The 23,293-nt window shown below is 31.3% G+C and overlaps 4 protein-coding genes across 8 annotated transcripts; 2 read left to right on the top strand and 2 right to left on the bottom strand.

Annotated features, from left to right (window-relative positions):
- The first annotated feature begins 382 nt into the window (after window positions 1-382).
- Window positions 383-3,713, top strand: Fsd (transmembrane protein fates-shifted). 4 transcript variants are annotated; one of them, XM_083082534.1, is made up of 8 exons: window positions 383-785; window positions 1,530-1,615; window positions 1,781-1,879; window positions 1,955-2,023; window positions 2,352-2,490; window positions 2,682-2,886; window positions 3,065-3,223; window positions 3,354-3,713. In XM_083082534.1, the coding sequence occupies exons 1-8, from the start codon at window positions 685-687 to the stop codon at window positions 3,612-3,614; spliced, it is 1,119 nt and encodes a 372-aa protein (XP_082938660.1). In that variant the 5' UTR covers window positions 383-684; the 3' UTR covers window positions 3,615-3,713. The 4 variants fall into 4 exon arrangements, with proteins under 4 accessions (XP_082938660.1, XP_082938659.1, XP_082938661.1 ...); XM_083082533.1 differs by having other exon boundaries at window positions 383-790; window positions 1,535-1,615; XM_083082535.1 differs by having other exon boundaries at window positions 385-785; window positions 1,535-1,615.
- On the bottom strand, window positions 3,262-7,310 carry Cog2 (conserved oligomeric Golgi complex subunit 2). The gene is made up of 11 exons (XM_083082530.1): window positions 7,115-7,310; window positions 6,798-7,025; window positions 6,385-6,651; window positions 6,006-6,307; window positions 5,802-5,919; window positions 5,357-5,679; window positions 5,206-5,272; window positions 4,888-5,068; window positions 4,517-4,796; window positions 4,208-4,388; window positions 3,262-4,134 (listed from the first exon to the last, which is right to left on the bottom strand). Exons 1-11 carry the CDS (start codon window positions 7,187-7,189, stop codon window positions 4,051-4,053), a joined length of 2,106 nt encoding a protein of 701 aa, XP_082938656.1. The 5' UTR covers window positions 7,190-7,310; the 3' UTR covers window positions 3,262-4,050.
- Window positions 7,311-7,764: 454 nt separating this feature from the next.
- On the top strand, window positions 7,765-10,446 carry LOC145961922 (NF-kappa-B-repressing factor). Of its 2 annotated transcripts, none has more exons than XM_083082531.1 (8): window positions 7,765-7,907; window positions 7,962-8,213; window positions 8,402-8,535; window positions 8,737-9,109; window positions 9,213-9,339; window positions 9,539-9,729; window positions 9,901-10,071; window positions 10,162-10,446. In XM_083082531.1, the coding sequence occupies exons 2-8, from the start codon at window positions 8,044-8,046 to the stop codon at window positions 10,352-10,354; spliced, it is 1,359 nt and encodes a 452-aa protein (XP_082938657.1). In that variant the 5' UTR covers window positions 7,765-7,907; window positions 7,962-8,043; the 3' UTR covers window positions 10,355-10,446. The 2 variants fall into 2 exon arrangements, with proteins under 2 accessions (XP_082938657.1, XP_082938658.1); XM_083082532.1 differs by having other exon boundaries at window positions 7,783-7,881.
- A 1-nt stretch (window position 10,447) lies between these two features.
- LOC145961924 (IDLSRF-like peptide) lies at window positions 10,448-22,834 on the bottom strand. The gene is made up of 4 exons (XM_083082538.1): window positions 22,032-22,834; window positions 17,763-17,891; window positions 16,779-16,931; window positions 10,448-16,401 (listed from the first exon to the last, which is right to left on the bottom strand). The coding sequence occupies exons 1-4, from the start codon at window positions 22,159-22,161 to the stop codon at window positions 16,208-16,210; spliced, it is 606 nt and encodes a 201-aa protein (XP_082938664.1). The 5' UTR covers window positions 22,162-22,834; the 3' UTR covers window positions 10,448-16,207.
- Window positions 22,835-23,293: the final 459 nt, after the last annotated feature.

The raw sequence follows: 23,293 nt of genomic DNA, 5'->3' as shown, positions 1-23,293 counted from the left end.
TGCTGAATATTTGATGAGAAATGTTTTTAGTCCAGACGACATAAAATAAAAGGAGACAGAAATCCACCCAAGAATATACGCGCCTTTTTCTAATTTTGACTGATTTTTTATAAAATAGTGGATTTGTTCTTTTTTTGCACCAACATTATTTTGGATTTAAACGAGCTTAAATATATGTCTATCTTTATCTTTCTCTCTAAATAAATAGAGACAGTTGCATATTTAAGTTTCACTTGAGGCAAAAATAATAAATATATTATAGAGTTCAATATGAAATGAATTTGTTCAAGCGTATCTCATGACATCACACGTCACACGTGGTACATACATACGATGCCATCTATGCTTTGTACACGTACACATAACACGTATACGTATAATACTAGCCTCGATATATACGTGATTAGCGGCCAATGTCGCCATGATTTATTTGGCTTGACATCCGTGATACGACGTTTCGTCGCGATGCTTCCACCTTCCGATGGCGTTCATTGACGGCGGTTATGAGAATTGCAGAAAGGAACGAGCGAGGAGATTGTTCGCGATGCAAGATCAGTGTTCTCGTCGTGAGCATGGGCGCTTAACACGCGCGACAGTGTTATCGGTGTACATACCTGTATATAACGTAGATTTTTCATTTCCCCGCAATGCGTACCTGATTTAATTAGCACGCTTGATCGCTGTATGTTTGTCAAATCCACGTCAAGAAATACGCGCGATGTCCTCTCTGCGGAAGAAGGCGAACAAAAAGTCAATGACCAGGAAAAGCGAAAGTCTTGTAGGAGGTTAAGTACGCTCTTATTACGTATATATGCGTATTATACGCATTTAAGTAAATCCATATATCGTTGCAAAATTAACTTAACGTCAGATAATGAGCGATAAATAACACTATGGTACATTATATATGGCTGTAAATTGTAAGCGCGTTTATTCATATTAATTCATATTAATTAAATGAAATTTGATAAAAATATGTATATAAGGGATATGTCGTATATATGCATGTAAATATTAATTTATATATATTATGAAATTTTGAAACAAGAGCTGGATAAATGTTTAAAACGAAAGTATTTATGAAATTAATTTTTCAAAATTCACTTGTATCTTTTATCGGGAAATTTATCAGAATATTAATTCATATTAATTTATCAGAATATTAATTCACATTAATTAAATAAAATTTGATAAAATTATGTATATAAGGGATATGTCATATATATGCATGTAAATATTAATTTACATATATTATGAAATTTTGAAACAAGAGGATAAATGTTTAAAACAAAAGTATTTATGAAATTAATTTTTCAAAATTCACTTTAATCTTTTATCAGGAAATTTATCAGAATATAAACAATATTTATATTCAGCTTCAATGATATAGTAGTATAATTATTCAGAACAAGGATTATTCTATTGATTAAAAAATTAGAATTTATTCTATTTATAAATAACTTATTCTATATAAATATATCATAGGTTTATAATTTTGTATTTATAATAATTATTTTAATATTTGACAGCGTAGATGTGACCATTGATGACTTTGCTAATACTTTACGAATTCGTGCAAGACTCAAGAAATCGATTACAAATGTCTCCAATGAAGGTTAGAGAACAATCTGATTTATTTTTTATCTCTACACTATTGTTGAGAGAAAGCATACGTATAAAGATTATAGCTATTTGAAATTAATCTCAGTATGTTGCTTTCTTTCGCTTCTCCAACATGATAAACATATAATATTCATTTTATTACATAAATTTTATTTAGTGAAACAAGAAGCAACGATACAACTGGAAAAATCTACATGGGACAATATGGACGAGGAGAATTTATTGCAAGATAATCTAATAGAAAGCAATCACAAAGGTGAGTGTGATAAATGTGATAAGTGTGTTACAATAAATGCATATGGTAAATAATTTACATTAATTCTTTTTTTAGCTGTGTCTGGTAATGCAAGAAGGAATAGAAGAAAGTTAAAATGTCAGGAAGATAATGATAAAGAGGAAGGTAAATAAAATATTTTTTTATAATACTAAAAAAAAAGAATTTCTAGGATATGAATATGAATATATATACATCATTTGCAATATATAAAATATAAGGTACAATAATTTAAGCTGGGTATAGCGAACGAACAGCGAACGCGAACGTTCGTTATCATTCAGTAGATGTATACGTTCCATTCGCATTTGTTTTGGCGTATACATCTACTGAATGATAACAACGAACGTTCGCGTTCGCTGTTCGTTCGTTAAGTGTATACCCAGCTTTACATGATATTTTTTCAATGAATATAAATTTCATCTTTGTAACAAAAATCTTATTTGTTGAACAGGGATTGATTATCCGTTGGACATATGGTTTATTATCTCAGAATATATACGACCTGAAGCAGTAGGAAAGTTTGCACGGATTTGCAAAAGTTCTCGCTATGTTACTACCACTGCAAAATTTTGGTTTCATTTATATAAATCGTAAGTTTTTTTTATTATCTACCATCTTGTAACATTGAATTAATTATATTATTTATCACATGCAATATTAATGCATATGTAATATACTTGATATTTATTTAATATACTTGATTTAATTATAATTATGTTAATATGATAAAATGTAGCTGTATATTATGCAACAATATAATGATTACTCTTTGCTATTTTAGATATTACAAATTTGTACCAAATTTACCTGAGCATTTGCAGCCACAATGTATGAGATTGCATGGATTAAGAGCTTGCGTTATCAGGGCATTACATTACAGTTATTTTACATCATTGTTGCAACGGGAAGTAGACAATATGTCTTATTTACGACAAGAGGAACCACATTCTCTTGTGAAAAGAAAATGCACTCTTATGTGGCATAAAGTAAGTTGTGAATAATTCTCAAGTCACACTTGTTCTCTAAGTAAATGTGTCGTGTTTTTTTATATGTATCTTTAATTATTAAATTTTGAAATATTGTTTATTTTTAACTATTAATTTTGTAACTATATTAGATTTAGTTCTTTTTACTTTGCACTTTGTAATAAATTTAAACATTCAGGAAGGGAAAGTACGATGGTATTTCTATTTTAAACTGAAGGAGATTTCCAAAACGCGTAATAATCCATTAAAACAAAATATACAACAATGTGATACTGAATTTCTCGAAATGTTGGAAGATGTGGCCGTTAATCCTGAAGAGGGTTGCAAAGTGCTTAGGGTGCGTGGCATTGTAAAATTTATATTTATACTATAAAATCTCGAATAGAAAATATTTTTTATTCGTAATAACATAATAATTAAATATTTTTTATTCATAATATAATTTTAATATATTTAACGATTTATAGGTAACTTGCTTAAAATATAGTATGTTACCGCCGGTAATTGGATTAGTTTTACAAACAGTGTCTATGAATTTAATGCCTGGCTTTAGAGAACACCGACTTCAACTTGGATTCGGAACGTCGGATGTTCCTAGTACATTAACGAACCAAGTAATACTTCGTGATGTTACCGAATACCGCATCTTAGATTGGTGGGATCCCACCTATCCTCATCAGGACGCGAATTACACAATCGAATTATTGACAAGTGACTCTTGGGATTAGAGCTTATTGTACAGATTGTTCTTATATTTTGTGTATGGAAAAATAGAGAAACCTTTAAATTTTGTAAGACAAATATATCTCAACATGATGAATGCAAAACAGTTCAAATCGATACCTTTTCTCTTCCCTAATACGTTATTTATGTAAATAATTTTATTATTATAACAATGATACAAGAAACAAACAATGCAAAAAATTACATAAAACTTTTTATATATATTATAGTGTAGGGAAAATAGGTACAATAAAATGAGGTCTTTTTAGAAATATAAATAATAAATATTCAACCTATTAAAACTTGATTATAATAGTTCAGATTTGAGACATCTTGACTTTAAAACTTTCACGCTTAGAAAGATTTATAATTGATGAAAACGAGATATTTAAGTCATTGTTGATCAGCATATTTTGATACAATTAAATTGTTATGAAAATCTTATTTCTTAACAGCTGCTTCTACAGCATCCATCAATTCTTGCAAATGATGTATGTTGGTTATCGAGATATTAAGATCTTTGATCTAAAAGATTAAATGATGAGACATGGAAATTTATTTTAACAAAAATGTGGGCATATATTTATGATTTCCTTACCATGTTTGCATATCCATCCACATCCACCTTAAGTTGAATACGTATCTTCTCGTCGTCACTAATACCCTGTGATTCTGAAGGCAGAATTCCAGTAGATTTATCGCGAATCTTTTTCAATCTTCGTAAACTTTCCTCAGTTTTTTGTACAGACGTCAATACATCAGTAACAAATAACAAATAGCTAAAATAAAAATTAATATTCAATATTTTTGTTTATATAGTTTATATTATAGTTTATATGTATATAGTTTTTACATCTTTTCAAATCTATTCCACAATATTATATTAAAATAATTTATTATTATTTACCTTTCTGTTAGTGAAGACAAAGTTAACTCCAACCAAAGAATAACAGTTTCAGGAATGATTTTGTTGTAATCTATATGGAAATTAGTAAGTGGAACTATTGCACTCTTTACATAAGAACAAGGTTTAGTTGGCACATCTCGCTTTGTCCTTCTAAACAATCTAGGAATGTCACTAACTTGTTTCAAATATGTTACACATTGCTCTGAAAGCTCGTTCACAATTTCTTTTGTAACTAAAGGCAACAAATTTGCTAAATTTTTGGATGTTTCACCTAGAGAATCTGTAATACATATAAATTGATAAGATCAATTAAATAATTATAATATTTTATGATATATCATTTTTCACGTATTTGTTATGCAATATTATACCTTCTAATAATTTTGATATAGTAACATTATCATTTTTAATTTTTGACTGTACCATTTGTAGAAAAGATGGCAATGCATTTATCAGTTTATTTATATCAGTATACAGATATACTAGAAAATTTAATCTTGTAGAGTGCTCTGAGTCATTTGAATTGTTGGTTTCATTTATTATTGGCCATACCTTTAAATAAAATAAAGTTGGGATTATTTTTTCTATATATAATATTTTTTTTATCTAGTTCTCAATTTGCATTATAAAAATCGTCAAATATATAAATATTAATAAAATATAAGATAAATGTATAAAGAAACACTTACTTGTTTCATTGTACTTTGACACCAAGTTTGATACCTTGAGGATATTTGAAGACTGAGTTTCCAAAACCTGGTAATAATAACAATGCGTTAGTTTTATAAGAAAACATTTTAAGATTGCAATAAAAAATAATTATTACAAAGAAATACTCACTTGTGGAATAATTGATACAAATAAATATTTTCTGCCCAAATCCTTAGCAGATTATCCCAAACCACATTAGTCGCATGAAGCGAAAAATTTTCTTGTGCCAAGGAAATCAAACTACCTGTGATTGAATCTGGTGACACTGGCTCAACTAATACTGTCTCTACATGACCAGCTATCTCTTGAAATCGAATTTGAAAGTATACTGGCAAATTCCATTTCTTAAGAAAACTTTTATATTGTGGATGATCCCTCAATGTCATTACGATTTCAGATGTAATGCACTCTGCTTCCAACTTTGTTAAAAATTCCAATGTAGCTGTATATCTCTAAAATTTTTGCAGAAACTTGAAACATCTTTTTTTAATTATCTTTTTAATTATTTTTAATATATCTCTTTTTATATTTTAAATTATAATAATTTTTACATATAATTATTAGTTTTACTTACTTTATGAAATAACACTGGATCTCCCGGAGCAAAAATAGACTTTATATATTGCTCAATCTTTTCTTCAACTTCGGCCCAAAAGCTATTTACTAGAAAATTAAATCCTTTCACAGATATTCTGTAACAATTTATTAAGAAAATCTATGTATTTATAAATACAAATTAATGATAATATAATGATTCATATAAACATAATATAAATACCTTTCAGGATGTAGCGTGATATCTAATAACTGTTTTAATTCCACATTTAAAATATTTAATAATTTATGATAAATACTTTGCAGACCAAGTGGATCAGTTTGAAGATTCTCTTCATTAACAATATTGTAAATTAATGGCCTTACAAGTTCATGCCTTACCAGTTCTTCAGCATTTGTTATTTTATCAAGGGTAAGATAAATTCTGAGGCAACGGATTGCCAAATTTGAATTCTTTTCATGTATACATGCTAAGAATAACTCATTCAAACAATTTAGATACAAGTTTTCCAATTCTATACTTTCCTATTGTGAAATAATTTTAAAGTGATTGAATTATTTGGGGCTCTTAACTGCCATTTTTTTCTACAAAAAATACATACTTTCTCTTGATCAATTGAAATGTCCAATTTACATCTAGACATGTGAAATTTTAACTGATTCAATTCGATTGCAGCTTGCTCCAAAATGTCGATTTTTGTAGGATTTTCCATGAATGTCTTCATAGACAATATAGAAGAAAGCTTCTTGAGCGACTTGTATACATGTTGTAAACTATGCAAACTTTGTTTACGTTCTCTTATTTTCAGATTGTCATTTAAATTAGTTGAAATGGATACAATTTCATCATCCAAAGCTTGTCGTACTTGCTGCCAATAAAAAAATAGATTGCATATTGTAATTTCATATTGCAGCTATATATAAAATAAAATTTTTATAATTATCTTACTGTAGAACACATATTTTATTAAATTTTTAATCTTATATCTCTTCCAAATATAATTTTCTATTTTACCATAACTTCTTCTCTCAATTGTCCAAGTGGCGCTTGCAAATCATTGATGGCTTTATCCAGCCCGATTAAATTACTGGATAGATTTACAAAATCCGTATAATCTCTATTAATTAAATCAATCATAGCAGATCTCAGTAATTTCAAGTATACGCCAAGATCGTCACGCATTGTCTCCAGTTTACCATTTTTTCTATGATCTTGTAAAAAATTATCTACATCAAAATTGTCCTATAAACAGAGTATAAAGACATAATAAAAAAGAATATTATATCTATCTCTTTCAAAACTATATATAAAAGTAAAAAAATTTGCCAAACCTGTATAAAATCAAGCTCAGAGAAACATAAATCCTTTGGTGCTTTTGGTAAAGTGGCATTATTATTTATAGACATAATTATATATTTATGTATTTGCAGTCGAATAATAAATTCCTTTCGTTTCTCAATATTCCAAGATTTGTCGCAAATTCTTATTGTGACGTGCAACACTTGACATCTCGATTAAGGCCTGATCCACATAATACCACAGTATAAGGCTGCGTTCCGAAATAAACCGCAAGTACTGAAAATCTATAGTATACGTGACGTAAACTGATTGGTCATCTATTTTACCATATGAGTAAAATTTTCGAACACATTCTACGCATCGAAGATTGTGGCTGTGTTCCAAAATTCACTGCCAGTACTGAAAATCTATAGTGTTAGGGCCTCCGCACAAGGTGTTCCGTATCGCATTACGTTACGTTAAGTATAGATCGTAAATTTAACTCCGTACGTAAAATTAAACTTCAGTCAACGCACAGAAGAAATCGTAACGTAAAGACATTTCGTCTTTACGTTACGCTTTCTTCTGTGCGTTGACTGAAGTTTAATTTTACGTACGGAGTTAAATTTACGATCTATACTTAACGTAACGTAATGCGATACGGAACACCTTGTGCGGAGGCCCTAAGTCACGTAAACTATAGATTTTCAGTACTGGTAGTGAATTTTGGAACGCAGCCTGAATCGTTTCGGATTAGACTAATCAAAATTTTGTCCAGTAATCACATGTTTTCTCACAATTCCCCACCTGTGGACACTGTGTAAACAGTTTTTTTATTAACCTAAGGTAAAGCACAGGAAAACAAAACGATTTATTCGATTTATTAGACAGTTTTTTTAGAATTTTCCTAAAGACTGAGTAAATTTATCGATCGGAGATATCCGGAAGATTTCTTTTCGAAAAACGCCTGAAATAAATAAAAATGAGCGTAAACGAAGATTGGGATGTGGAACAACACAAAGTGGAATACGAATCCGACGAACACTGGGAGTTGAGACGTAATTTCTTGTTGTCTCACAAAGACAAGTTCTCGGAAGATGCGCTTGTTTGTTTAGCTCAAGTCTTTGTTAACGTTGAACTATTAGGATGCAGGTATAGATACCAATCCTGCTTGTGTTTCACTGTGATATCTAATAAACTGCTGTTGTATGTTTGTCTCTTTAGAGTAGAATATATCACAGTATAAATTTAATTAGAAATACACACAAATATCACAATATAAATTTAGAATCCAAATTTTGCATCTTATATGTATATATAAGTCTATATAAATTTCTTAGATATCCACAAGAAACAATGGATTTAGTAAAGGAATTATCAGAAGATATCGCAGCAAAGTATAGAGAAAAGCAAAAGAAAAAGTTACAAAGAACATTTGTAGAAGCTTCAGAAGCAGCTAGCTCTAAGGTTAAAGGTATAAAGAAAAATTGTGAGTTGTAGCATTTTTTTTTTAAACCTTTCCAATGTTCTATTATTCACAGTATATTTTATGTTATATTTAAGGGAACTTTTTATTTGTTTGTCGAGATATATAATGCATATATCTTGACAAATGCATAAACCATGTTTCATAATCTGTATAATAATCTTGAATTTTTGTTTTTATATTATATAGGATGCGTTGCTCGTACATCTACTGTCACAGAAGAACATATATTAAGTACACCTAATAATATATCAAATACAACCAAGCATATAGATCAACTTCATAAAAACTGTAACTCAAAAAAGAGATCATCTCCTAATATAAATAAATCAGGAAAATTAAGTACAACCAATTGCAGCTATGAATCTTGCGAAAAATCTAATATCAAAGAGTCACTTTCTAAAAGATTGAAAACAGAGAAAAATATACTGAGAGATAATCCATACAGAGATATTATTTTATGGGAAAAATCAGATGACATACCACAAAGTACACTAGGAAATTCAGCCAATATATCTGGTGTTAACCTTGACTGGAAATATTCTATGATGGAAGGAATCTGGTGAGGTTTCTTGTAATAAAGAAATTGCTAAGATATGGTAATTAAAATTTGTAAATTTATAATCGCAAACACATCATAAGATATTTCTTGATTTCTATTTTAGGGAATGTTCCATTTACATCAATTCAAAAAAAGTTGCATGTTACACCAATTCCAATAAAAAAACTGCCAAAAATGAAGCAGCCATTGCTGCATTAAACGAATTACGAAAGCATTGCTATACTGTTAAGGTAAAGGATAAAATGTGACTTAAAGATAAAATGAAATTTACTGGAATATAGAGATATTTATGAATATATGTTATATATTTTCGTGTTGTTTATATATTTATTCTATAATAAATAATGATTACAAATAATAAAATATGAAACATTTTTAAATATCTAACGTTTTAAAATGTCATTAAATTTTATACATTTTAAAATTCAGGTTAAACAAAATTTAGACTCTAAATCGAATGTAACTGTAACGACAAAAGAAATGAAGCCACAAGAATGCATGCCCGACAACGATTGGAAAGCATCCAGTTGTATCGGAGAGGAGTTAATGAGAAGAATGGGTTGGACTGGCGGTGGTCTCGGAAAATCGGAGCAGGGTGTTATAGAACCCATGTCTGCAATGTTAGTATACATGTATAACAATACTTCAGATGGCAAACAACAGCCACGGTCACTATTAACACATAATAGAACGCAGAGAACGTCCTTTATTAATTTCTAGAAAAATTTTACATTTTTTATTACTTTTTCTTTTTTTATTTTTACACATATTTTAATATCTTTTATTTTTAGGGTAAAACCACAGATAAGCCGAAAGGGTCTCGGCTTGAAATCCAATTCCTGCACAGCGAACGAAATGAAAGCGAAATGTCGGAGTTTGTTTAAAGATTTTCTGCAGACCAATATGCAAAACGATATTGTGTTCTTAGATTTTACCAATGAGGAAAGATCGGTGATCCATCAGTATGTGTAGCTCAAGTTACATGAAAATTCGCAAAAAGCTTCACTTAAGAGAAAGAGTTTTTGATATAAAAATATTTTAATTTATTCCAGAATTGCACGAACAATGGGCCTTAAATCGCGTAGCTACGGTTCCACAGATCAACGGAAACTGATAGTTTCGCGTAAAATCGATGTACGAACTTTAGTTAGAGAATTAAAGAGCCTCGGTGGAGTCACTGAAAAGTACGAATTAATGGAACCGACCGACGAAAAATTCATCTCGTCCACTTCAATGGACAGTTGAGCGAAAAATTGTTTTATGTTTAAATGATATCTTCTGTGACATACTGATGTAGCAACTTGGACTGTTAAATAAATAGAGAATTTTTTTCAGAAGTCTTTCTGAAAAATTAATATTTTATTAATATTTAAATAATCCAAAAACAAACTATTTTTTAAGTAATCGCTTCAATCGATACTCTTAGCACACGATCCGAAATACCGCGATTCGTTCAACTACTATTCACAAATACATTTGTGCCGAATAAAAAGCAAATGCATATATACAGATCAGAATCCCGCACATTATACATTGCTGATAAAATAGTATAAATGAATCTATAAATGCAAGATATAGTGAAACGTAATCTTTTTAAATAGTCGGTACACAGGCGCAAAGTACCTGCAAAGATTCGTGACTTCGTATATCCATCGAATAATAATGCAATATACATTACATTCGCACGCACGATGAAATCATGATGCATGTGGCATGGTGTGTATATATAATTTGAAGTCTAACAATTAAAACTGAAGAAATGTTTCGCTTTATTAATGGTCACTCTATCGCGCGACAAAATATCTAAGCTGTATTCAATAAATAGAAAAAGAGTACATAAAAGATTGAAGAAGCAGAAAAGGGGAAGAATTAATTACTTATTACAGTATAACGTCGCAATTTGCCGTATAATAAGAAAACACTTTGGCAGTAGAACAATTAAAAAATCGAAAAGTAACGTATATATATATGTGTATATGTATAGATAATATGACAGTGCGTGACACATTTTAGTATATTATCACATGATTAAATCTCGACAATTAAAGTGGTCATTTTTATACGTATATGTCTTGTATCTATACATATGATATATATATATATATATATATATATATATATATATATATATATAACATGTGCTGATACACGCTGCGTATTATTCCATCAGTTTGAAATGACAAGGTTGAAGATTTTACACACGGTATATAATATTACTTATATAATATTACTTTAGTTTATTGATTAACTTAACTTTAAGAGAGCGCAATGTGTATATATGTAATAATTATATAACACAAAATACGCACATATAATTATAAAAGTCATAAGAGTAATAAAACAATAACGAATAAAACAATATATACAATATGTATACATATATGTGTATGTATAATCGCATATACATACTTGCAAAAAAACCACATATCCTTCTTACATTAATCAATTAATCGTGCGATTATTGCGCGCGCGCATAATTTCCGAGTGAGATATTTTCGCAAGAGCAGCTGTCGCAACATTTCGATACAGTTTCCAGGAAATGACAGGGAAGAACTTTCCATGTAATTATTTTCTTTCCTGTTAATATATAATTTCCAGGTTTTATTATACTTTATATTCTATTAGTATTACTTTTTTGTAGAGAGAATGTTTCAATAAATCAAGTACGAGGAGACTTTAATTTGTTAAATTGGATCAAATACATATATAGCGTAGAATATCTACGTATACTTTCAAATTTGGTGCACAGTTAAATAATTACGTTATGGAATTATATTACTAGATATTCCATTGTTGTTGATATAAATTATGCATTCCACGCATACAGATTAATATCGTCGTATCCTCGTATAAGACAAGGAAATATATAACATGTTATAATCTCTATTTGTAATACAGAAAAAAATCATGTTTCTTTTATAATCCAGCTGTCGATATTTGTTTTTGAACCTTTTGTTAGGATAATGTCAAAAAGATACATAGTAAGATAACAAACAGCGATATACATTTATTAACCGAAATGCTATGGACGGATCGACGATTTTTTTCTGGAACGATTAAAATATTATTTTAATTGTAATTGTTGCTTTTTAAATTAAGATTAAGTAGATGGTCTATACACAAAAAGCTTCAACAAGATTAATTTTAATTAAATGGACTTAAAATTGCTATTCTTAAGAAATAATACATATTTTAAAATTAATTAAAAAAAATAAAATCTAATTACTTTATAATAAAAGTATTAATTTATATAAATACTTGCTAATATTATTTGCTTTAACACACGTCAGTGGAATCAAATAAATTAAATTTTCTAGAAAAAGAGGCATATATCGCTAGACATATATTGGCTAAATTAATTAAATTATGAGAAACTTAGGATATTATTAATATAAAGATTGATGAAGAAGTTCTTATATAAATATAAGAATAGAAAATAATTAGAAAATCTGAATAACAATTGTTTTTTTGAAACACATCCGCAATAGATATTTAATATAAATTTATAGAATAAATTTCTATTAATTTTTCTCGCTCAGTGTAAGAAAAATTACAAAATCATCAAAATTTTGTAATTCATCTCTGTCTATTCTTCGTAAAAAAAGGAAACAAAAGTGTGAAAATATAAGTGAAATAAATAAAGAATAACAGAAGAAAGAGTACGACCTCTTATCATTCCAAGACGATGGATAACACGCCTTCGAAAAATGGTATATTTACGTATATGTATATCAGAGGTTGCATTGTGTCGGAATTCCGGTCTGCTTTTCTCGGAAGGGAGAAATAGATTTGACCTTATAACTTACGATTCGAAATTGGGGCCAAAGAGTCAAGGCACGAAGCGGAGAGGCGGAGAGAGTGAGAGAGAGAGAGAAAGAACTACAGATAGAGAGAGAGAGAGAGAGAGGTGTCGCGGCGCGCCATGACCCCTCGGCCTGATATTCCGCTCGATTGTTCACTAACACACACAAGTTCCCTCGGATTTTGCCCTCGGTCCAGGCCCTACTTTGGACCGTAATTGACATCTGGAGGGAATATTACACTTTTTTTCTTCTTTATATACCAAAATATTATCTACCATCTGATAAAAGTGATTTCTTTGTTGATATGTATTTTCGCTATGTATATATAGTATATATATCTTTAAATTCGCTTACATTATATTAATTAGAAGATATGTCTTAATTATTTTCTATTAGAAGATACGCTTAAGAAATAAATATGTCATTATTCATCTCGACGGCTATTCTCCCGAGGTAAATAAAGCCTCGTCAGACTCGCACCCGTCTGCCATTTCTCGATTGTCACGAATAGTAAAATTTTATATGTATATATATGTATATAAATTTATAACTCGTAATGTGTACGTGTTAATTTACTCTCTTCAAAATGAAAGAAAAGCGCGACGGAAAGCGCTACCTCGAGAGAATCTGCGGTACATTGTTATACTTTATTATATATAATATATATTTTTTTAATATATATATATAATTTTTATTGATATGTATGTGTATTGATATGTATCGTGTTACCGTAATGAAAATATCAATAATCGTTAGCATTATATATATAATATATATCTTGCTTTGTTTCCTGTAGTGAATAAAATACGCGTCATACCCTGAAAGAACGCGACGCGATGCTCCATATTTCTTCTTTTGTACCCATTTTCTCAACTTTAAAACGCACACATTCGACACTGTCGTGTGATGTTACGTTACGACTGCGTGACGTTCGATTGCACCGAGAAAAATTAAGAGCATCGAAATCCTTAGATTCAAAAGATAATATTTTCACCGCATGTTTGACACATTAAATACTACTTGCGTCATTTCGTCTTATACTCGAATGCCACCTTGATCAAGGCAAAGATTTCACCCGTCAAATGCGATGAAAATATAAATCGAAAAGTTTCTCGATATAACATTTATCTATGCTATAATATTACTTCTTTTTATATACTCGATATGTTGTAGAGTTGCGTCGCGAAACTTATCGCGAATAGAAGCGATTTTTGCGATAATAAAGGTAAGTTAAAAAATATACACATAAAGAGAGAACATCGACTTAAATCAATACTGTTCCAGCAGTAATCGTCTAAATTCGAATAAAATCGTCTATCATCTCTTAATACATACTACTCTATAATTAATATAACAAAAAATTCAGTGCACGCAATTCAGTTCACAGCATGTTCGTTTGGTTTAGAAGTACGTTAGAAAGATATCTCGAGAGAATAATAATCGTTGCGTGAAGTTTCTTTACGATACGCAGAAATAACTGTAAGAATATATATAAACCTCTAAGTGCGACTTCTCCCCCGCTCTCGCCTCTCTAGCTCACCATCAAGAAACGCAACTTCAATAATAATACACAGAGAAAAATATCATTCTACTGCCAAGAAAAGCGATTACTTAGTTTATTTTTCTTTTTTTAATTTAAGTAATAGTTTTCTTCAACAAAGAATATATTCTTGATAATAGTCTTAAAATATACTTATCACAAGTGTTAGAAAATCTCATTGTCATGTACTCAAAAAAAGAATTTATTTTCTCTTTAAAAATATTGTAAAGTTGTATCAAAGAAAAATCAAACTTACTTTGTGTAGTAAGCAAATCAAATTTATGTTTTAATTTAATATTCTTGACTAAAATACCGCACTTACTAAAATTCAGAATATATTCAATTAAATTTAATGCTTGTGGTGAACTTATGATATATTTGCGGATATAAACTTATGATATACTTAAATTAAATAATATTTACTTGAATGCAGTATACATTTTTCTCTGTGTAGGTTCGATAGTTGTGTATTTTTTAAAAAATAAATATATTAAATTATATATAATAAGCTATCATAACATTGGATTTCTGAAGAATTTATTCTATTAAGAATTTTGTTCCACATAATCTTCTTCAAAGAAGAGTGATGCAATTTTCATAAAAAACCACTTTGCCATCTCTGAACGCAATTATTTTCCTCTTACAAAGTTTCTTCTGTGAAATTTAAAGATGGCAATCTCGTCGTAAATGTTTCAGAAGCGGCTTATTAAGTTTCAGAAGATTAGATTAATAAATGGGATTAAATTTAGATAAGAAACTTTTCTACTAATTCATTAATATTTCAAGTGATAATTTTCGAAAGAGAAAAGAAGAGCTGTATATAGCGTGACTTGTGTAAATTTTAAGTAATTTAAATGCACAATAATTAAACAATTATATAGCTACCGATCATGAACGATTCATCGTTAATCACTTATGTAAGACGATACGATGTATGTGCTAGCAATATCAAAGATAAAGCTAGAATAAAACCGGGGCACACGACAGCACATATGCATCAGTTATAGTGTAGTCGTTATAAAGTACATGAGGAAACTTAATATTTTAAAAATAGGTCAACTGAAAGAGAGCTTATTATTTGGTTTATATGAAAAAAAATTACATTGCGCAACTAATAATAAAAGAAGCGAGAGTAAACGTTAAAAGCTTCCGAAACATTCACGAAAATTTTAACACGTGATATTATTATTAATAAAGTAGAAAACAGTAGAAAAAAAGTAAAATAAAAATATTGCAGATTGTAAAAAAGTTAACATAGTATTTTTTCAGTGCTGGTATTTTCATGCAGATTTGCGTAAAATTGCAATACTCGACACTAATAAAAAAATTGCAATGATAAACCCTCCATAAGCGTACACGATATATTGGTTATTAACCATGTCTCTTAATAATTATATTCTTTTCTAAAGAAATTGATAATAACGCGATTATAACGCGAGTATAACGAGATTAGAGTTATCTATGATTGCCATACAAAATATGCAAAACGAAGATCTGCCTGATCACTCGTCACGCAAATCATCTCGATGATCATCTCGATACTCGGTGATTGCGTTGAAGCAAGAGCAGAGGATTCGCGAGAGGAATAGGGGAAGAAAGAAAAGTAACGATCTACATTCTGCATGCGAGAACTCGCGATGAAAGAAAGAGGTGTTCGCGAAAAGAACGAGATTTAGGCTTCATCAAACAAAGGGTCTGCTGATGCGACGACAACGGCGGCGACTCGTCATCGATGGTGGCGGATGTGATTGTCGTTCAATCGAGAAAGCCCGTTTTAACGAGCTTCTCGAGGAAGAATTTGACGTCGCCCAGCTCGGAGTCCTTGATACCGATCGATTTCAGCATACCCAAGTCGCCATTCTCCACCGCCATAAAGACTGAGCGCAGATGCTCGAGATCCGAGCGCATCAGGTGCAACGCTGCGCCAAAATCCTCGATCGTTTGCGATTCTGACGGCCGAAACAGATTGTTAAAAACCAGATTGCAAAACCAAATAGCAAATTCGAGAGTAAAATAATGATAAAAGAAACGTGGAAACGAATTTTTCTGGACATAAGCTCGGGAAGTTTGTGTATATCTAATTCGTCATACAATTTAAAGGAAGTGTATTAAACCGATCATTAATTTTAACACGACGGTTTTTGCTTGTTTTAGATTTCTAATACGCAGTCTAAATTTATATCACTATCTTCATAACGACGTTACGACCTAACGACGAAGAGCAAGTCGAATCGTTTGATATCTTATTTGTACTATATAAGTCTTGCGTCGTAAAATTCTTGCTATCTTATTTAACTTAATATTTTATTTAATTGCGAAAACTTACCAGACAGCGCGATGGCCACTTTTTCCACACCACCGAGAGGCTTCAGCGTATCACGCGCTTTATTTCCGAATAGCTTCTCCAAATAATTGGGACCGTGGCTTGCCAGCAGAGACTGCAGAAAAGTGGCGGTTTCTTCTACGGGTGGTCGTTTGGCTGTAACAGAGAAGTTAAATGTAAAAAAAAAAAATAAATAAACAGAAAAATAAATAGAGAGTTATTACAATATCGTGTCCTCATAAACATTGTAATTAAAATTAATATAATTTTCTTTCTCTACACCTCGGAAAAGAGACAAGGAAGCAATTATATCTCAATTAATCGATACTTACAAGACCGGTCCATAGAAAGAGAAAAGCAGGTGCGATAATAACTCTCGGTGTAAACGCACCGAACGAGTACGGTAATCTCCCCCCTTATTATGATGTTCGGTGCAGCTGCACGGAACATCATTAGGTGCATCAATACCGAGCGGTAGTGTTTATACAACGAGATACATTGATATTGTGTTTGCAACATAATATAATGTTTACAACAATATAATGTTTATGTTGTTTGTAACATAATATGATGATCAGTATTTAAATAGAGATTATTTATATCTAAATTTATATTATTTATATTTAAAAAATTAAAAATTAAATATTAAAAATTAAATATTAAAAATATTTATATAAGTATATATTTAATATTTTTATATAAATTATCTTTTATATGCAACATAATATAATAGATATCTAGATTAAATCGCATAATAATTCTACGTGAAAAAATCACGAATGGAAAAAATATATTGAATATACATACAAAGAAAAATCAGATATTGTTCATATTATTGTTGGCACGAGCTAATTTATTTACTTTAACAAAAAATTGAATAAAAAAAAGTTGAAAAAAATTAAATCAAAAGATTTATTCGTGTAATTAAAGTGGCTTAATCATTGCTTAATATATTGCGCCTTGGTTCAATTAAATTAATTATCTCACCTGCGGTACACAATCTCGAGTCCTCATCGTATCCGTCTTGACAATCGGGTGCGCCGTCACAAAGATATTGTATCGAGATGCAGAGACCGTCGCCCGGACACTTGAAGGGTTCGTACGGGTGGCAAGCATCTGAAAAATATATACAGATAAAGGCATCTGGGTCCGAGCGAGGAGAGGAAAATCTAACGCATACATTTTCCGAGCAAAATCCGAGACGAAAATAGAAATGCGTGCGTATACACACGGGGTGATTTAATTACTCGCGGAAATGAAAGTTCAAAAGGGCGCGACATGTTCTCATCGGTCGCGGGATTAAATTACGATGATAAAGCGAGGGATCTCTGAAACGCGCGCGGAATAATGCGTCAGCACTCCTTTGCACGAGAAGCTTTCGAGATAATTGGAAGGACATGCAATCGCATTAAGTGCGACATGAGTTCTTAAAAATTATAAACGAAACATGAAATCTGATAAAATTGTAGAAATTAGGATCGATTAATGGTCATAATATAATCGTCACAATTTTACTCTTACATTTTAACTGGCCAAATCTTTTCACTAGACTTTCTTCATCAATCTTTTTTACATAAAAAAATTAATTTTCTTGTATTTCTTTCTATTTAATCAAAATAAAAAAAAAACGTGCACGTTTTAAGATAAAATTAGATTTCATGAAAGCTTTTCAAAAACGTAAACCGTCGTATGTCTCCTAAGGAAATAAAAGAGTCTTTAAGAGTCTTTTTCTTCGGAATCCTATTTCCGTGGAGGTCACAAGTACGGATATATTACATATAAAAAATCCAGCAAAAAGGAACTCTCATCTCTGATAATTTCAAGAGGGAATATATTCTGTAATGTATTACGTGAGACCTTTCTTTATCTCTCTGTATATACGTGTATATACGTATATCCTATTCAACGAAGTAAATATTGCAACGTTTAATTTTTAATATCCGTACATTTGTCTCTATTAATCCGTATTTTTATTTAAAAAAAGAATCCTGTTTTATTATCGGAAAAAAGAAAATAATTTTTCATCTCGATTGCTGTGTTGATATAAAAAAAAAATGTCAATTGCATATGCTATCGCCAGCAGCTACTTAACAATCGATTGTGTAATATTGTGTCACATTCGTTATATATACATGATCGCCCACGCGATTACTTCAACGCATTGAAACGCAATTTGCAAAATACGAACATGACGTCATACTCACAAAGCCCCTACGGTCAATTTTGACCGTCTATCTGATTAATTCAATATCCCTCCACTAAACATAAAAACCTATATCGAACCGTCGTATGTGCCGATGTAGCTCCATTTCAACGTTATTAAATTATTCTGTGTGAATATATTGCAAGAGTTTTTTTTCTCAAATGTTTACATAAAACGCCTACGCATACCTAATCCGAAAAAATACTTTTTCAAAAGTTTGTCGCATCGAACATACTAAAAATTGTTATTGAAGCATTAAATATTCTCGACAGCACCAGAAAAATAAAAGATATTATTAAATTATGCGAGTATTTATATAATTCTTTTCACGTGTTTAGATGAGACAGCTACGTACTTTAATAAGCGCTTAGCAATATTACATGTAAATATTTCAGCGATCAACAGAAGCGTTGATTCCCCAGAGAGGATATGTAGTTATTGCTCCTATGGGATCAACCCTCGATGTGTATTTCGAATAAAATGATCGTCGAGGGAATATTTAAAAAAATTTATCACGTAAATATATACTTCGTTTTACAGCTAACAAATATTTATGACGACAGATACGAGAAATTTTTAATATCGATGATTACCACATCGCTTAGACTTCCCCATTTTCTAGATGCATTTTATTTGAATAAGTAAATTTATTAATACTTTGTATCTTGTTCTCAGTTTTTCACATTTGATACGAATTACAATTAATGTTTCCTTTGATAAAAGCATGTCTGAATTTATTTTTCAGAGATGATTTGTATTTTGCTCTCTCATTTACAATTATTTTGTTGAGAAATAAATAAAAGATAGAAAAATATAAAAAATATTTCAAATATTGTCTGAATTTTTTTTAATGAAATTTCTCTTCATATTATACCTTTTTTGTTTTTAATTTTTCTTTTATTTTAATTAAAATAAATTTGCCATAGAAAAAGAAACTTGACAATAAAAAAGACATTATTTATTTTTGATAAGATTCAAAAAATATATTTCTTATTTCCTATTTCTCATTTGATCACCGATAAAATGATGAATTTCCGCAAATTAAAAATTCCAAAAAATTAGAGAAGGGTATAGATAAACATGAAAAATAAGAACTCTTTATTAGGACAGAATCCCGACACGTTTGACTCGCTTCGCGACGATTCCGACCCTGGATGACAGGGACACTGAATAAAAAAAAAAACGCGTTTTTCTAAATGTCATCAGCGAATATAAATGCGACTATATACGACTCGGTATGCCAAGTACGCGCGTTATTGACCGACCGTGTAACTATATCCGCCAGAGAGCACACTCCCACATGGTCGGGAGTTTCAGCGAAACATAGCTCTGTCATATAATCATGCCCTCCGCACCCGTCAACTTTAATAGCTGTTAGGAGGAGCGTGATAACGCAAAAGGGACAATATCGTTTCCTAGAAGCTTCCTTTACTTCGTATCCCTATAAACGCCGTGCGTGGGCATGATATAAAATATTTATCCATTGAAGTATGTAAGCTAAAGCTTCTACATGACATATGCTTCTAACTCCTTTGCCTCATTTTATTTTTTTTAAATAATCTCTGACATGATCTTCAGTTAATCTCAAATGAACTTTACATAATTGCAGAATTTTTATTTATAGAACGGTGTTTAGTTACATTAATAACGTAACGCTAAAAATTAAATTTTGCTATAAATAAATCTCCTCGATATTTTCGTGAAGAAAATTATATCATCAAGAAGTTATATTGCCAAAGTATATTACTTAAATAATGATAAAGAGAAGTAAAACAGTCGAGTATAATCTGGCAAGAGCGAAGAAATTAAACAGATTTATAAATAAGTTTTCTGTTGAAAAACTCAGCTTATCTCATTTATAGATCTATTTAATAATCTTGTTGTTTTCTCAATTAAAGAATTTCATAATCATGCAAGCTACAAATTAATTTTCTCAGTCTTACGTAAAACATTTCTGCAGTTACAGTTACAGTAGTAGATATCATGTTTGGGCAGACAGGGATAAAGATATGGTACATTCACGAGTCTTATATCTACAAGATATTATTATATTATTTGTTTGTATATATATCATTGATAATTACAATTCGTCGTTGTTAGAAAGCTGCGACGATTAAAAAAAGCTTTGTTAGATACTGATATGATATCTACTACTGTAACTGTAGAAATGTTTTACGTAAGAGTATGAGAAAATTAATTTGTAGTTTGCGTGATTATAAAATTCTCTAATGTGTATTTCTAAAAAAAATATATATATATAAACAGCATCATAGGCAGATTTTTCGTAAAATATTTTTGATAAAATTTTTATTTTGATTTTAAGCAAGATATTAAAATGAAAAGAAAAGCTGGGATAAAAACATCTAAGAATAATTAATAAACATTGATAATATTTGATCATTTCTTTTAACTTCATGTATATATAATATATATTGTAACGTTTATATATATTTAATAAAAAGATGAAAAATGAAATTGTATAAAAACATGCACATATTGATATATCGATTATATTACGTAAGACGTAAAATAAACTGTGCAGAGATAGAGAGAAATATTTATAAAGTATAAAATGTAAATTTTTCGTTCATTTTCACATGAAATTGTATAAATTTTTTACGATAAAGAAAGATTATAATAGATGTTTATAAGTTTGGAAAATCTAATGTGTATGTGCGTATTTTATTTTCATTTAAACATTCTCTCTTTGCAAAAACAAAAATTTGCATATTAAATTTCATTCGCAATTGAAGTTTCATCAAAATATTTCTGTCTATATAAATGTATTCCATTTCCATGTTTTTTTAAAAAGACAATTTTAAAGAGCTATGTTTTTTTAAAACGTCTGATTTAAATTTTGTATTTATATCATTATATATGCGCGATTTCTCTTTCGCGCTCTCATCTAGAACTCTTTTGCCGCTAGCGCGGATCTCAAAGTTGTGCTTTCTCGAAGTCTGCGACGTCTGCGAGACTTCTGCATGCCGTTATCGTCGTCGCTGTGACGTCTCTCATTTTCGCTCCCCCTGTCAATCTCATTGATGATCACTTACCCGAGCGTTTCGTGTTGATGTGGCCGTAGAAGCGGCTGAGGTCGATCGCCATGATGGCGCGCGGAAAAGCGGCGCAGGCCGTCAGGGCGATGCCAAGTGCAACCGCGCCGTTGCAGAATCTCCGTACCATACTCTCTCTTCGCGGATGCTTGATGAGTGCTCGACGCGACTTCCGCTTCGACTTGCTGCTGGCGACGAGTCCTACGCGTGTCCGAATTCCCTTTTTCTCACCAGAACCTCTTCTTTCTAAGAAACTCTAAATTCCTCCTCGCGAACGCGAATGAAGAGGGTGATGTATCGTCACCCTGCGAGAATCACCTACTCGCTCGCTTGCCCGCTGGTACCTGTGCACCACCAAGGTTCGAGGTTCGTAACTCCTCGGGGAGGGTGGCTCGTGCAAGGTTCCTCGCCCCGAGAGAACTCCGCTTCGGTTATATGCGTGTGGGGATGAGAATGTTACGGCGGGGTCGCTCCCACCACTTGATTCACCCTTTCTTCGGAATCTTTCCGAACAGGATTTCCCTCTTTCTTTCGCTCGCCAAGTCTCTCTCTCGAACTGTTTCCCCTCGGTCCGCTCACCCTTCCTGCTCTCGCCACTTCCTTTTTCTTCTTATGCCCGTAAGGGAAGAAACACCCCGCTGGCGCGTGACAGTGGGTGCACAGCCACACTGCGAACGCACCTGCTATGTACACGCGTCGAGCCGCAGATCTCACCTGAGGCGCTGGCTCATGGAGGGGGTGCATGTGGGAGGCTAGCCGGCCAATCGGGCAACGCGAGATCGCGACTCTACCCTGGAACACCCACGCTCGCTCGGTCACATCGATTTCAACCTCTCATTATTCAATGGCGTAATGAAAGCTATCTGTATAAATCGACTATATTTTTACCTTTTCCTTTTCAAGTATATTCTATCGTTAAATTTTGACGTAACTCGCCGCTATTTCTCCCTTTCTCGCTTCATAAGCAAAATGACATTTATGTTATCTTTATCCGATGTTCCGCAATTCGTCGTTATGCACATATCACACTAGCGGCTCACGGCTGCGACTGCGATTGCGACTGCGACTTAAAAAAAATAGGTCGAAAACTAAATGGCAGTCGTCAGTCGCTGATCATTGCTTTCTGATTGGTTCAGATAGAATCGCAATCGCAGACGCAATCGTAAATCGTAGTCGCAGTCGCGAGCCGCTAGTGTGATACGAGCATTACGTCCCTGTTTTCGTCCAATTAGTAATTTTCGTCCTTTTTGTTCCAATGTGCT

This window comes from Camponotus vicinus, unplaced genomic scaffold, assembly GCF_025532165.1.
Source record: "Camponotus vicinus isolate PSW18456_S1 unplaced genomic scaffold, iyCamVici1.0 SCAF_11, whole genome shotgun sequence".
Taxonomy (NCBI): Eukaryota; Metazoa; Arthropoda; class Insecta; order Hymenoptera; family Formicidae; genus Camponotus; species Camponotus vicinus.
Note: the sequence above shows the minus strand (reverse complement) of the source record. Positions and strands in the feature narration are given on the sequence as shown.

Coding starts and splice junctions, on each gene's coding strand:
- Fsd (XM_083082534.1), top strand. CDS start 685: ATGTTTGTCAAATCCACGTCAAGAAATACGCGCGATGTCCTCTCTGCG. Junction 2,024..2,351: donor AGATAATGATAAAGAGGAAG/GTAAATAAAATA, acceptor TTTGTTGAACAG/GGATTGATTATCCGTTGGAC. Junction 3,224..3,353: donor AGGGTTGCAAAGTGCTTAGG/GTGCGTGGCATT, acceptor AACGATTTATAG/GTAACTTGCTTAAAATATAG.
- Cog2 (XM_083082530.1), bottom strand. CDS start 7,189: ATGTCTATAAATAATAATGCCACTTTACCAAAAGCACCAAAGGATTTA. Junction 7,026..7,114: donor CTGAGCTTGATTTTATACAG/GTTTGGCAAATT, acceptor CTCTGTTTATAG/GACAATTTTGATGTAGATAA. Junction 4,135..4,207: donor TGGATGGATATGCAAACATG/GTAAGGAAATCA, acceptor TTAATCTTTTAG/ATCAAAGATCTTAATATCTC.
- LOC145961922 (XM_083082531.1), top strand. CDS start 8,044: ATGAGCGTAAACGAAGATTGGGATGTGGAACAACACAAAGTGGAATAC. Junction 8,214..8,401: donor GTTGAACTATTAGGATGCAG/GTATAGATACCA, acceptor TAAATTTCTTAG/ATATCCACAAGAAACAATGG. Junction 9,340..9,538: donor AGCATTGCTATACTGTTAAG/GTAAAGGATAAA, acceptor TTTAAAATTCAG/GTTAAACAAAATTTAGACTC.
- LOC145961924 (XM_083082538.1), bottom strand. CDS start 22,161: ATGGTACGGAGATTCTGCAACGGCGCGGTTGCACTTGGCATCGCCCTG. Junction 17,892..22,031: donor CATCAACACGAAACGCTCGG/GTAAGTGATCAT, acceptor TATATTTTTCAG/ATGCTTGCCACCCGTACGAA. Junction 16,402..16,778: donor AGTGGCCATCGCGCTGTCTG/GTAAGTTTTCGC, acceptor TTCGGCCGTCAG/AATCGCAAACGATCGAGGAT.